Source organism: Thermobia domestica, chromosome 9 (assembly GCF_964235325.1).
Source record: "Thermobia domestica chromosome 9, izTheDome1.hap1.1, whole genome shotgun sequence".
Taxonomy (NCBI): domain Eukaryota; kingdom Metazoa; phylum Arthropoda; class Insecta; order Zygentoma; family Lepismatidae; genus Thermobia; species Thermobia domestica.
The window spans coordinates 161598800-161612968 of record NC_137462.1 but is presented as its reverse complement, the minus strand read 5'-3'; the positions used below and the strand labels follow the sequence as shown (position 1 = coordinate 161612968).

The 14169-nt window shown below is 33.6% G+C and overlaps 1 protein-coding gene across 1 annotated transcript in view; it reads left to right on the top strand.

The window, feature by feature from the left end:
- The window catches only part of LOC145695153 (cilia- and flagella-associated protein 61-like), a 244774-nt gene that overhangs the window by 157024 nt on the left and 73581 nt on the right, over positions 1 to 14169 (top strand). Inside the window, exons 17-19 of the mRNA XM_081772095.1 lie at positions 3772 to 3884; positions 10650 to 10795; positions 13842 to 14043. Coding sequence (XP_081628221.1) covers positions 3772 to 3884; positions 10650 to 10795; positions 13842 to 14043 — 461 coding nt within the window. The remainder of the gene's footprint in view (positions 1 to 3771; positions 3885 to 10649; positions 10796 to 13841; positions 14044 to 14169) is intronic.

Here is a 14169-nt window from a genome sequence, read left to right as displayed (position 1 = left end):
AGATCTAATATGTTAAAAGGAGGTAAGATTCCTATTTCATTCAACACGTATCAATGTTTGCAGAAGACTGTTAGTGGAAAGTATTTAGAACTCGATTTAACCACACAATTTAACTCAAGTGAATTTGATATGCCTAATTTTGTGATTGCCTTTTTCCAAACTGATAGAAATGATAATCAAGAAAAAGATTCAAGCTATTTTGATCATTGTAAAGTTCAGAATATCCATTTTCGTAATTCTAGAAATGAATCTTTCCCATTAGAATCTTTAAACTTAGATTTTGCAAAACATAAGTATTTGAAAGTTTATGAAATGTATACGGTATATAAGCGAGCTACAATTGGAAATACTGAGATGTTTTATTATCCTAAGGAATTTTTAGAAAATAGACCAATGTTCGTAATTAACACAAGCAAGCATAAATCAGTAACTGTAAGTGATAGAACTAACTTGAAACTGACTGTTAATTTTGAAAGCGATGTACCAGATAAAACAATTTGCTATGTTGTTATGATTGGGAAGAAAAATTTAGAGTATAATGTTGAGAAAGAAAAAATAATTGAGAAGATATAAACCAATTATATGTTTATTAGATTTGTTTAGTTTTTAAGTGTTTTTATGATAATATCATAAAAACTTATTTAATAAAATGACTATTCCAGATAACATTCCACGTGAGAATTTAATTGTGTTAATTGAAGATACTATATTAAATCTTGAGAAGTTATTAATGAAAAACAAAAGGAAGTTTAAGAGAATAAAATGTGTTTATACTACTCTTATTACGTTATCAATTCTATTATCAGCTTCTACAGGTTCATCAATGTATTTATTCCTGTTACAGTGTATTCAATTATTACAACTGCATTTGCTTCGGCTTCTGCTGTTATCACTGGTCTATCAACACGGTTTAATATAGCTTCAAAGAAAGAATATTATAAAAATATGGTGAATCGAATTGGGCTGTTTAAAGATGAGCTTAATGTAATTAAGCTCATGAATGGTGAATTAACAGATGAAAATGTAAGAGATATTGTTAACAGAATCAATGATATACTTAACGAAATTCGAGACTATTAGAAACTGATTTTTTTAAAAGTTTAATATAATAAATACGATGGCGAGTCATATTGAACTTTTAAATAAACTTGGAAGTCTTGAACAAAAACAGGTTATTGGATTAAGAGAATTAGAATTAAATACAGAATATAAGATTGTGAAAATGGAAAAGATTAAAACTAAGTTTGGAAAGAGCATTTTAGTTGAGTGTGAGGAGTTTAAGGTCTTTCTTCCACCTAGATTTACAAAACACTTAACAGATAAAATGATTGATGAGATCGTTAAAGATGGAATAAAAATCAAATACACTGGTTTAAAAGATAATTATCCAACTGTTGAGTTCTGTATGTAAATTTCAAATGATGATCGGTTTTGTGAATCCAAAAAATAATAAAAATGACCAAAAATATGTCGTCAGAAGTAAAAAATGGAGTGGATAGAATGGATCCTCAAAACAAATTTATACTTACTAATAATTTCAATGTAATTGTGGAAAAATGTGCAAACCCAAGTTCAAGTTGTTTTTGATATTAACAGCTTTCTATTCAGCTTGAATTATGATCAGTGGACAGAGTCATTGTTTCCTATAGAGAACGAGGTTAGCAGAAGATTCCATTATGAGTATCCGAACTTGTAACTATCAATATACTAATTTGTAACTATTATGTAATTATGTAGAATTTAGTTAACTTTTATGGTAAAATCATAAAAGTGTTTTTGTAATTTTATTTTACTAAATTTAGTGGTTTTATAACTAAATTTAGTGATTTTTTGTTTTTGTAACCAAATTTAGTGATTTTTGAAGTCAAAACCGGTTATAACCAGATTTAATGATTTTTGAAGTCAAAACCGGTTATAACCAGATTTTTGTAATCAGATTTAGTAATATTTTTTTGTAATTTTGTGACTAGATTTAGTGATTTATTTGTAATTTTGTAACTAGATTTAGTGATTTTTTGTTTTTGTAACTAGATTTAATGATTTTTGTAACCAAATTTAATAATTTTTGAAGTCAAAACCGGTTATAACCAGATTTTTGTAACCAGTGCGCTAGAAATTATTTGAGATGTGATAGAAGTTATTAGAGATGATAGGGTGACATATAGTTAAAATGGGCTAATAATAAATTTGTCTGCAGAATCCCCATTCCCTATCTACTACCATTAAGAGACAAAGAAGCAGATAGAAGAATAACATTAAGATAGATCTCGCAGAAATACGATTCAGAAGTAGAAATAGGATCCAGTTGACTAATGGAGAACTTTCGTAAATGCGGCTTTAAGTCTTTGTGATTCATATGCCATATATTTACCATAAAGTAGAATTTAAATTTCGAATTACTTTTATTTCAAATTATTTGTGAAATTAAATTATACATATTTTAGATCATTAACCTACTAAATTTGCTGCTGAATATAAAGGAAATATTGATCATTTTGTTATATTTATCTAATAAACACTTTGGTCGCAGAACTCTTCCAGGAATAATTTCCATATATTTCAACGAATAATTAAATTGAAATAATTAAGTACTTAAGATTTTTCTAGTATTTATTATTAAAATTTATTCTGTTTTCCAGTCGCGTAACTAGGTAACTTGAAAACAAAAAAGTGTGTGCCTAAGCATAATGATATTTTTTCCATTCTTAATTTGAAATTACTCCATAAGCTAAGAGCTAAACTTCACAATTACGAAGTTATATTAATTTGTTCAGGGCTTAAATAGCTTTGCTGTGAATGTTGATTTTGATTGAAATAAGACAGAAGGATAAAAGTTCTAACCCAGCCGGAATATTTTACATGTTTTATAGGACATGGGACAAAGAAGGGTTAATAGATTCAACTTCTTCATGATAGGCATTATTCTTCGCAACTACCTTGCTTATATTTTTATTAATAATACATACACATAAAATAAGTCCTGAATGACTGACATACTGATCAACTCTCAGGTTAAACCGCTGTTAAGCCAAACTAAATTTCAAGTTAGAAACTAGAAATTTAGACATTGCATAGGATTTCTGACGTAACGTATTACCAGATAATGATTTTTTTTTTTTAGAAATTCGACAAGAAAGGAAGGGGAAGAAGTGATAATTATTATATTTCAAGGTTCATATCTCAAAATCTCTCTCAAGGTTAGACACGTGAAATTTAGTATATGGATTTCTCATTTAAAACATGATTAGGCACGTGTTTCAGCGTTTTCCTGCTATTTAACCTAGATGGGAAGAAAAGGATTAGAATTATTATAAGATGTCCACATCATAATAATACATGTACGGTGTTCATATCTCGGGATTCCTTGACGTTAGAGACATGAAATTTGGTGTTTAAATATTTTGTTTAAATTATTTAACATAAGTTTCAGTGTTTTTTTATTTGTCTTAGAATGGAAGACAATATGTGGGAAGAAAAGGGGACATGGTTACAAGGATTATAATAAAATGTCTGTGTCTCGGAATACCTTAAGGTTAGAGACATAAAATTTGGTGTTTGGGCTTTTCATCTAAAATAATTGAACACGTGTTTCAGAATTTTTAGAAGTTTGACCTAGAATGCAAGAGAAAAGGTTCAGAGGTACTTTCTTAAGATGGTCATACGAGAAATTATATATAATATTTGAGTTTCTATAATTAAAGAATAATATCATTTTCGTCTATTTATGGGTTTGACTCACACATATGATTTATTTTACGTCTTCTATTTCAGGAAGTTTGTAAACGAGTCAGTGGATTATCCTAGTAATGTTTTCGTCATTAACACAGAAGTAGATGCAGCTGATGCTATAGTTAAAGTAAAATCCTGTCAATATTCAAGCACTTGTAAGTTTGATCTTTCTATAAAAGTCCATTTATACATAATAAAGTACAAGATATTCTAGGTTAATATGGAAATGAAAAGCTTACGATTGTTTCTAAGTAATACTATATTCAACAAACAGGATTTATTCGACAGTTCATTTCCGTAACAAACGAACGATATCATTTTCATACCATTTAGGTAATTACTTATTTACCAAAGCCATTGTCAAATCTGTTTCAATTTTCTCTCAAATCTGCTTCAGGTAGCGATAAAATAAACGGCTTTTTTCGGCGGGGGGAGGGGTGGAGGTCCTTTCAGCATAAAAGTCAACTGTCCAGGGAAAAGGAAATTAGAAATTTTAGGTTCTTAGAGCTTCAAGTACCACTTTTGCTTCACTATAATGGATTCTACGATTAAGAACTGTATTTATAATATCCAGTACTCGTGAATCCTATATTCAGTCCGGGGCTGGTTGTCATTATTGGTTTCCAAAGTGTCAGTGCAGTTGTTGCCTGCAAATGCACACACCTAATGTAGTCACCATATCCCAAATGTAGTTTTATTGCCTAACCACGTTATCAAGTATCAGATCTATCTGTTTTACTGGTTGCATATTACCACAAACCAAGAAACAACTTTTCTTTTTCACTTTTGCTTAAATCTTTTATTTTATTTTATTTTATTTATTTATTTAGTTTATATGTATAGAATGAATCATTTATCTTGGTATGCCTTTGAAAATGTTAAGCTAATGAACAAAATACTGAAATTTTGTACCATGCAAATATCAGTAAGGAGACATTGCTAGACATACTTTGTGATACCATATGGTTAATAGTGTTGCCAATTCAATATAAAATTGTATCTTTTCAAATGGCATTACGTCAGGTTATTACTTATTTTAAATCTACATGTAAAAGGAAACATTCAATACCACACCTGTTATGCAGTGTTGCAAACTAAGGACGCTACAGTATCACAAACATTAAATTTTGGTGGTCTCTACAGCAGTAATAACGCAAATGAGACAGGTGGGTCACTGTAAATCCAAGGTACTTTAGTGTTTACTACTATGATAATGTGACGGATTTTGAATGAATATAAATAGTTACAAGGAATTGAAAATTTGACTTTTTTCAAAAGCATTTCTTTCGAAAAACTGCTAGGTAAGTACCCCGTCCATAGATGATTTTCAGGAGTTGCGAAGATCACAATAACGTTTACAGCAATTTGTCATATCAGATCGTTCAAACGTTTCCGATACTGCTTAAAATTCTGTAATTCCGAGAACTTATTGTAATTACATCCACCGAAAAGTATGTTTATGTTTTAAATGTATGTTTGTCGGTAGACACATAAATTATTTTCTCGTTTCAACCAGGGGAGAATTCAGATACGCTCGCAAAATTGTAAAATCCTCTCCGCTGGTCTAGTGGCTAGCTTGTTTGCCTTTGGTACACGTGGTGGTCTTGGACTCGATTCCCAGTGGGAAAACAAAAAACATTACTTTTACAAATATTCATTTTCATTAAACATTTGTCTCCTTCAACCTATAGAGCACATCCGTGGAATGTTAAACTAAAATTTTTATTATTATTATTATTATTATTATTATTATTATTATTATTATTATTATTATTATTATTATTATTATTATTATTATTATTATTTTGAGAAATGTGTACCTTTTGGAGGGAAAGGGAGCTGAAGAAGAAGAAATTTTTCCTGAAATTTTAAAGCATTATGGGATTGGATAGCTTGTCTTTCAGGATTGACTTGTAAAATTTGATTAGAATGCATCTTTCTGTTAGGATCATTATCGAAATCCAAACCTTTGGTAGGGCTACATTAAAAGTATTTGATAAAACATGACCGTATAGTTCAGCGTTTCCCAACCTTTTTCAACTTGCGGCACACTACTGGTGTAACTTGAATTCTCGCGGCACACTCATAAATATTATTATTATTATTTGTAAATATAAAAAACTGGGATATATTTTGTGTGTGTGTGTGTGTGATTACTGATCATCTCCTCACAGAGAAGAAAGCTGATCACTGTATTTCCCCGTGGTAGATCATTATGCTTATTTTTCGTTCTAATTTAAAAACAGAAAACAATTGCAACGAATTATAGGACTGAGCTTTTAAAAATACACTTTCATTTTCAAAAACTGTATCCAACCTTTCACTAAGAAGGGAGATTATTAAATAACGAACGAACAAACAAATCTCTTATACTTTTAAAACGCAAATGTAGGTAATTTGTATGCATGTTTGCTTTGTCCAAGGATTGAATGATATTTTAAAATTTCAAGTTTCGATATAGTCTGCAACAATAAAGAGGCAATAATGGTCATAATGATAACAAATATTTTTTTCAGCAGTAAAAATGTACAGAAAAGTAACACAGTATGAAACTTAAAATGTATTAACATGGTTAAGATATGTTACATGTTTTAAATATTATATGAAGGTTAGAATTCTTCAATAATATCAGTAATGTAACAATTTTTCAATAATATCTAAGATTACAATTGTTTAATAATAATGTATAATGTTACAATTTTTCAAAAATAAGTAAAACAAGTTGGTGAACGAAGCTAAATTAATGTGCAACATGAGCTTGATGTTCTTTCATAATCTACTTCAATTCTGGAATGATAATTGATAAACACAACCCTTATATCGTGTTCCGGAGTTAATAGTTGTGACCTGTTCTTACACTTAATTGTGTTCGTTGAAGAAAATCCTGCTTTACTTAAGTAGGATGTAGAAAAAAGAATGAAAACTTTCACAGCCTTTGTAGAGATATCTGAATATTCTCTCAGACCATTCTGAGAGAAATTCAGAATAATGCCATGTCTTACTGTTGCTGTGAGTACTTGAGCTTCAAACCTCGGTTATTTCTCACATCGATCAATTCACTTTTTTCCTGGACATATAATTCTGCTGACTGCAGGACAGAGGGCCCAAAAGGGTCCCTCATCCAGTCAAATGAAGTCAACTGAAGCATCAACATTCGTGTATATGAGCCTCCGACAATTAAAATTCTGTTTCCGAAATACCATCTGCTACACAGTAATGTATGTACAATAATGTGTTACAGTTACAGTATTTTTTTTTTTTTTTTTAGTTGTGGAAGTTAATAGCAATGTGAAATATTAATATACACTTTTTTCCTATGTCGTGCAATTTGGTTGCTATAGAATTAATAATTGTGTTTCGATTTCCTCGCGGCACACCAGCGGCTCATTCGCGGCACACCAGTGTGCCGCGGCACACCGGTTGGAAAACGCTGGTATAGTTGGTTCAATCGTAAGTATAATTGCTTCAGCATATAGTAAATTCATACCTTTTAATTATGAAGACAGCCATGAGCTTTCTCTTAATTTATCTCTGGTTCTAGCATTTAGATGGCAAAGAAATAATTCTACTATTTTTGCACAGAGCGTAATTTTGAGCTTTGGAAGCGTACTGTTATCTCAATATAGACATTAGCTATATATATAATAATGGTAACATGTTACATGTAAGATGTCTATTGAACATCCTTTTTATAACACTTGTCAATTAACTTGAAACAACTGAGTTTATCCTGAAAGCACAAGGTGCCTACGTATAGCTTAAACGTATCAGATGTACGATCTTGTTTAATAAAACCTATCTCCTCCCCTTCTCTCTCAAAAGCTCTGTATTGTTATTCACAGATAGAATTCAATGAAAGGCAAATCGTCTTCAACCAGTTCTGATCTTTATTTCAAGTCAAAGTACGAGAGCTACATACGTTGCAAGAGAATAGGTGGCTTTTTAATTTAACAGTAGTGAAATTACGTATTTTACATTAAAACCCATCTTCATGAATTGGTGTAAGATGCGACCGCGTGTTTTTCAACTATACAGGTACCAAGAGAGATTTGTTGCTTTTTCACCCACCACCTTTGAACAACGATATGTCATCTAAGACTTACTTGGAAGATCAAAAATAGTCTCCATCAGCATCCACGACCTTCTGCCAACGCACTGGAAGTCTATGGATTCCGTCATGTTAGAACTTGGGCCGTGAAGCGAAGAAGGTATCAGGTGACTTTTGCACCTATACTAGGAACTTGAACTGATGTCCTCTAAGGTGATTGTCCGAGGAATGGAACAGATGATAATCGGACGGTGCAATGTTCGGGAAGTATGGTGGATGCAATAATGTTTTCCATACAAGGCGTAGAATGGTGTCCCGGTTCATCCTAGCCACGTAGGGCTTAGCGTTGTTCTATAACAGGAAGACCCTTTTGCGATTTAAAAGTGCTGGTTCCAGAGTTTTGAGTTTCTCTTGAACACGCTAAACTGCTGACAGTACACAGATGCATTGATGCTCTGACCAGGGGGTAGCAGTTCCCGATGCACGTTGCCGCGAGCAGTCCACCAAATACACAGAAAGATCTTCTGGTGCAGTGCTGGTATCGGGTGTTTTGGAACCGGTTCATGGGATGCTAACCAATGATGACAGCGCCGCGTGGAGCTTTGTACAGGACCCACTTCTCATCACATGTCAACACCTTGTTCAGAAAAGGCTCTTTCCTCAGACAAGACAGCAAACAAACACAGGTGTCTGCTCGCGTTCCCTTCTGGAACGGAGTCAAATCATATGGGGCCCATCGACCCGACTTGCAGTGCTTCCCAAGTTGATGGACTGCCGAATGGTTTTTTCCTCTCACATTGAATATTACTCCCAGTTCCTCACATGTCTGGCCACTTTTCGCCTTAATTGCTGCCTGAAGATCTTCTTTTTTGACATGTGCTGGTCTTCCGGCATGTGGTGCGTCTTCGACTGTTTCGTCACCGTTCTTAAATTTGTTAAACCACCACTGCACTGTCCGCGTAGTCACGACACTCTTACCAAACGCCTGGCATATCTTCCACATTGCTGCAGCGGCGTTTGATCCCAGTTTGAACTCATACAGCATACACGTCCATATGACGCTATGTGGAGGTTGCGTGTTTAACCTGTCCTTACGCAAGTTCACGGTGTAACTGAACCAACAGCGGACAACACTAGATACCTCATGCCATAAACGTCACCAACACCTAGTGGCCCACTTGCCGGTAAATGTCGATCGTCGCTATAGCGACGCGTCTAGGGACTGCCGCTAGTGTGCTACTGGCGACAGGGTTTCGTCGAGTCGAAAGAGATATCTAGAGTCGGAATATTGCAGTTACCACCACGTAGCAGCGAGGACTTCATTTTGGTCCGCGCTTCTTCGATTCGTCGCGGCGAATCGCAAAGAGACCAACACGAACTATCGCCAGTCATATGCATGCGGTTATTGTTATATATTATTTTTCCTGACGAATTGTTCCTAAAATAAGGTACAGGAGTCAAGAATAAGCGCTGCCTCTACATCATGAAGTGAAAAATCTTGAGATAAGTGCGTATAATTGTATGCATTTAGATTACAACTGTAGCCGATCATTTGAAAGTGAATATGGGAGAACCATGAAATAAAGTAAATAGACGCGCGTCATTTTGTTATAAAATTACATGGCGGACGGATTTTATCTAACCTCAAACGGTTATCGTCGAATATACACGGTTACTGGAGCACTCTGATTAGCTAAATTAGAAATACCTCAACGATTTATGCCTCTACAAGGGACGTTTTCTCCATCGCCTCCGTGGCGAAGTCGGAAGAGCGCACGCCTAGTAATCCAAAGGTTGGTGGTTTGCACCTATAGTATACTGGTGCACGTTTTTATTATTATTATTATTATTATTATTATTATTACTTTTTTGAAGTGTTTTTTAGACTCTCCTTAATGTCACAAATTACGCTTATAGGCGATTTAACATATTTTGGGGTGTAATTTTGTTGTTCATTGGCATTTCGTCGTGTCTCTGCCGCTGGTGGTATAATTTTCAAAACGGAATTGGGGCCACCGCGGATCGTCGCTGCGGGTCCGCCAATTTTTGGCGAGATACCTCTAGCTGCCCATCGGTGGTCCTCCGAAGCCTACGCATGAGGTACCCACACGAACAACTGACCTTCGCCTTACCTCCATTCGCATTCAACTCACGGTATGAGGGCCAATTGAACACAGACCTCCACAAAAAGCGATAGAACGTTCTTAGTTACCATTATAATTGTTTTATCATTGCTGTCTTTGAGCATTGAGATAAAACATACCCTACACATCCTCTCGTCAATAATTTGGAACGAACTGAATCGACTAATTCTAATTTAGTTTTCTTTAGCATAGATAGAAAATGATTCTTTGTGCGACACTGAGGTCAATTTATTCGCAAGTCATTACAAAGCGAGTACAGAGAATGTGTATACTTTCTTGCGGGTAACAAAATATTCTGGAAAATAATTTCCGAAATTTTTGAAACTGTGTTTGACTTGAAAATATGCATGATTTTGTTTATTAAGAACATGACAATAAGAACTGTGATAGATTAATTACAAGTTAAACGATTTGTAACATTGCTGTTTACATTTTAGTTACAAAAAAAAGCCGTCTGCACTCGCTCGCTGGTTGGGATTAGCTAATAATCTCACATGGAAAAATAAAATTAGACTAATTTATCTAAAAAAGCTGTTAAAGCCGAATCATATTTTTAAAAATCTGTCTACATCTATCTATCTATTTATCTCTCTCTCTCTCTCTCTCTCTCTCTCTGTCTATATATATATATATATATATATATATATATATATATATATATATATATATATATATATATGAGAATTTTTCTAGAATATTCTAATTAACAAGGTAAAACTTTTTTTCAGGTCCTATTGTTGTCTATGGTCATTGCTTGGAAGCATATACTTGCTTAGCTACGCTGCTGAAAATTAATATACCTGGATCAGCTATTTACTACGTAGAACCTTTTCCACAACAACCGCATAGCATATCATTTTTCAACAATTGTGATGTAGGTACTGCCATTATTGTGCACACAACGCTAAAATAAGGGAACTGAAAATGAAAATTACAAAACAATTATTTTAACAAACCTGAGTGATATAGGTGATTCGCACCTAGCCCCATGCCGTAGGCGTCGGAGGACCACCGATGGGCAACTAGAGATATCTCGCCAAAAATTGATGGCCCCGCAGCGTCGATGCGCGGTGGCCCCACTTCCGTTTTGAAAATTATACCACCAGCGGCAGAAACTCGACGAAATGCCAATGAACAACAAAAATACTCCCCCAAAATATGTTAAATCTTCTATACGCGTAATTTGTTACATTAAGGAGAGTCTAAAAAGAACTTCAAAAAAGTAAAAAAGTAAAAAAAAAAAAAAAAAACGTGCACCAGTATAGGCGCAAACCACCAACCTTTAGATTACTAGGTGTGTGCACTTCCGACTTTGCCACGAAGGCGATGGAGAAAATGTCCCTTGTAGAGGCATAAATCGTTGAGGTATTTCTAATTTAGCTAATCAGAGTGCTCCTGTAACCGTGTATATTCGACGATAACCGTTTGAGATTAGATAAAATCCATTCGCCATGTAATTTTATAACAAAATGACGCACGTTTATTTACTTTATTTCATAGTTCTTCCATATTCACTTTCAAATGATCGGCTACAGTTGTAATCTAAATTCATACAATTATACGCACTCAAAATTTTTCACTTTATGATGTAGAGCCAGGGGTTACTCTTGACCCCCGTAGCTCACTTTAGGAACAATTCATCAGGAAAAAATAATATATAATAATAACCGCATGTACATGACTGGCGATAGTTCGTTATGGTCCCTTCGCGATTCTCCGCGACGAATCGAAGAAGCGCGGAACAAAATGAACGCTGCTACGTGGTGGTAACTTCAATACTCCGACTCTAGATATCTCTTTCGATTCGACTAAACCCTGCCGTCTATGGCACAGTAGCGGTAGTTCTTCGATGCGTCTCTATAGCGACGATCGATATTTACCAGCAAGTGGGCCACTAGGTGTTGGCGACGTTTACGGCATGGGGTTCTTTCTGTGGGGGTTTGTGAAAGATAAGTGTACACCCCTCCCATACCTGATAATGTTAATGAACTGAAACATCACATCACAACAGCTATAGCGGACGTTACCCACGAAATTCTGGCTACTGTTTGGGAGGAAATAGACTTTTGTTAGGATGTGTCCAGGATGACCACAGGTGCCATAATAAACCCTATAAAGAATCCCATATATATATATATATATATATATATATATATATATATATATATATATATATATATATATATATATATATATATATATATATATACCCATAGCAAAGGTATTGTCAGGGGCCGGCCCAATATAATTTCATGGGGTCGGTAGATCTAAAAGACTATCAGACAGTACAGTAAGACCAAATCAAAAGATGTAGGCCATATCTGTAAAACATTTTTAAAATGTAGGCCTATTGAATAGTCAAAATAATTAATTTCTTAATTTCCAATTCAAAAATAGGCTTGAGGTAATAGGCCTGCACTTTCGAAATTCAACAATATTCTTTATTTTGCATAACGCTCAGGCAACGGCTGTAATGTAACAAGAAAGAAGAAAAGAATTATGTTTCTATTCCGATATTTATCTCGAGCCAATGGAAAGAAGGTAAAGGTGGGATGGAAACGATGAACCCTTTGAACATGGAGTTTCGTAAAAGAGCGACTTGAAAAAAAAAAAAAGTCGCTTGTAAATTTGTGTACAAGTGTGAAATAAAAAGTCGCTTGTAAATTTGTGTACAAGTGTGAAATTACTAGTTATTTGATGTTTAAGACGTGAAATAGGAGTGAAACTGCACGGACATTTAATGTGGATCATGTGTGGTTGTTTTCTTGTGTGTGAAATTTGCTTGGGACATCACTCGAAATTACTCCACATTCCCCCACCACAAGTTTCTTTTGCATGTGTTACCGAATTGTTCAGCGTCGATTTTGTGAAGGTTGCAGTTACAAGAAACAAGATAGGTATTTTATTGTATAATTCCCAAAAAAGAAGACATCGTCCGGTAAAGTCATAACGTTTAATTATATTTCATCATTCAGAATACTGGGAGTAAATTCCAGACGAATTTCTGTATGACAAATATATAACAGCCAGCCAACTCCCAAAATTTTGTTTTATATGAAGTTGAAAATAAAAAGCTAAATACACAAAAATCTTTCTCTTAAAACAGTAGAATACCTATACTATTGTAACCATTGTGTGCTAAAGGAACATTGAGAATACTAAGCACAAAGTAGACCTATCTCGAATTGAATATAGTTTCATTTACAAGAGCGTATATTCCTTAATTTAAAAAGGACCAATTTAAAAATATAAAATTATAAAAAAATATTATTAGATAAAAAATAGGGGCTACATTTTTTTAAAGGGGACGATTGGTGGAATTGTTCCATGATGAAATTTTCATCCCAGTCCGCCCATGGATAATCTATATATTGTATTTATTTATTTATTATTTATTTATTCGAGAAGAATTATTTTTATGTTAATTGGCTATACCTACAAAATTGAAGAAGAAAATGATAATGTTACGAATAATTTTTGTTTATAGACTTTTTATATTTATAGTAGATAGATGTCAATATACGTTGATTTTGTTGTTAAGGACAATAGTCCGGTACCTAATATAACATTTTTGGGGCCATACTTGTATATTTATGCTGTTAAAGATATAAGCCAGGACGCCATCTTTGATGGATGTGTATAAAAATTACAGCGAAGAAATGATAAACATAATGTATTAACGAAACAAGAAATAGTTTAATTTCTTGAAATTATTATCATAGAAAGTCTTGGTGGTAACTAAAGTAAGCTTAATCGAAGTACGGCAGCAATATTTAAATTTTGTTTTAATATATATATATATATATATATATATATATATATATATATATATATATATATATATATATATATATATATATATATATATATAATTGACTTGGTCATAACAGAGGTGAAATAATAATTTTAATCTATTACAGATTGACGAGATCATTTTAAAAAGTATACGGGAAGCAAACATTCCGATGGAATCTCAATATCATTTTGTGAAGTGGATCTTAGATCCAGAACGAAATGTTGTGAAGAAACTCATATTTGAATCTAAATCTCGGACTTGGAGTAAGAAATGTAGTGCATTTTTCTATTATGGCAAGAAAAATGTCAGCAAATTGACCTTTTTAGGTAAGTGGATTTTCCTCGGATTGATGTCATCGAAAGAAAAAGGCGACAGGGTTGTAATCCGGTGGCCAGCGCATTCCCCGGAACTCAACCCTCTCGCTTTTTTCTTTTGTGCACAGGAAGACTTGC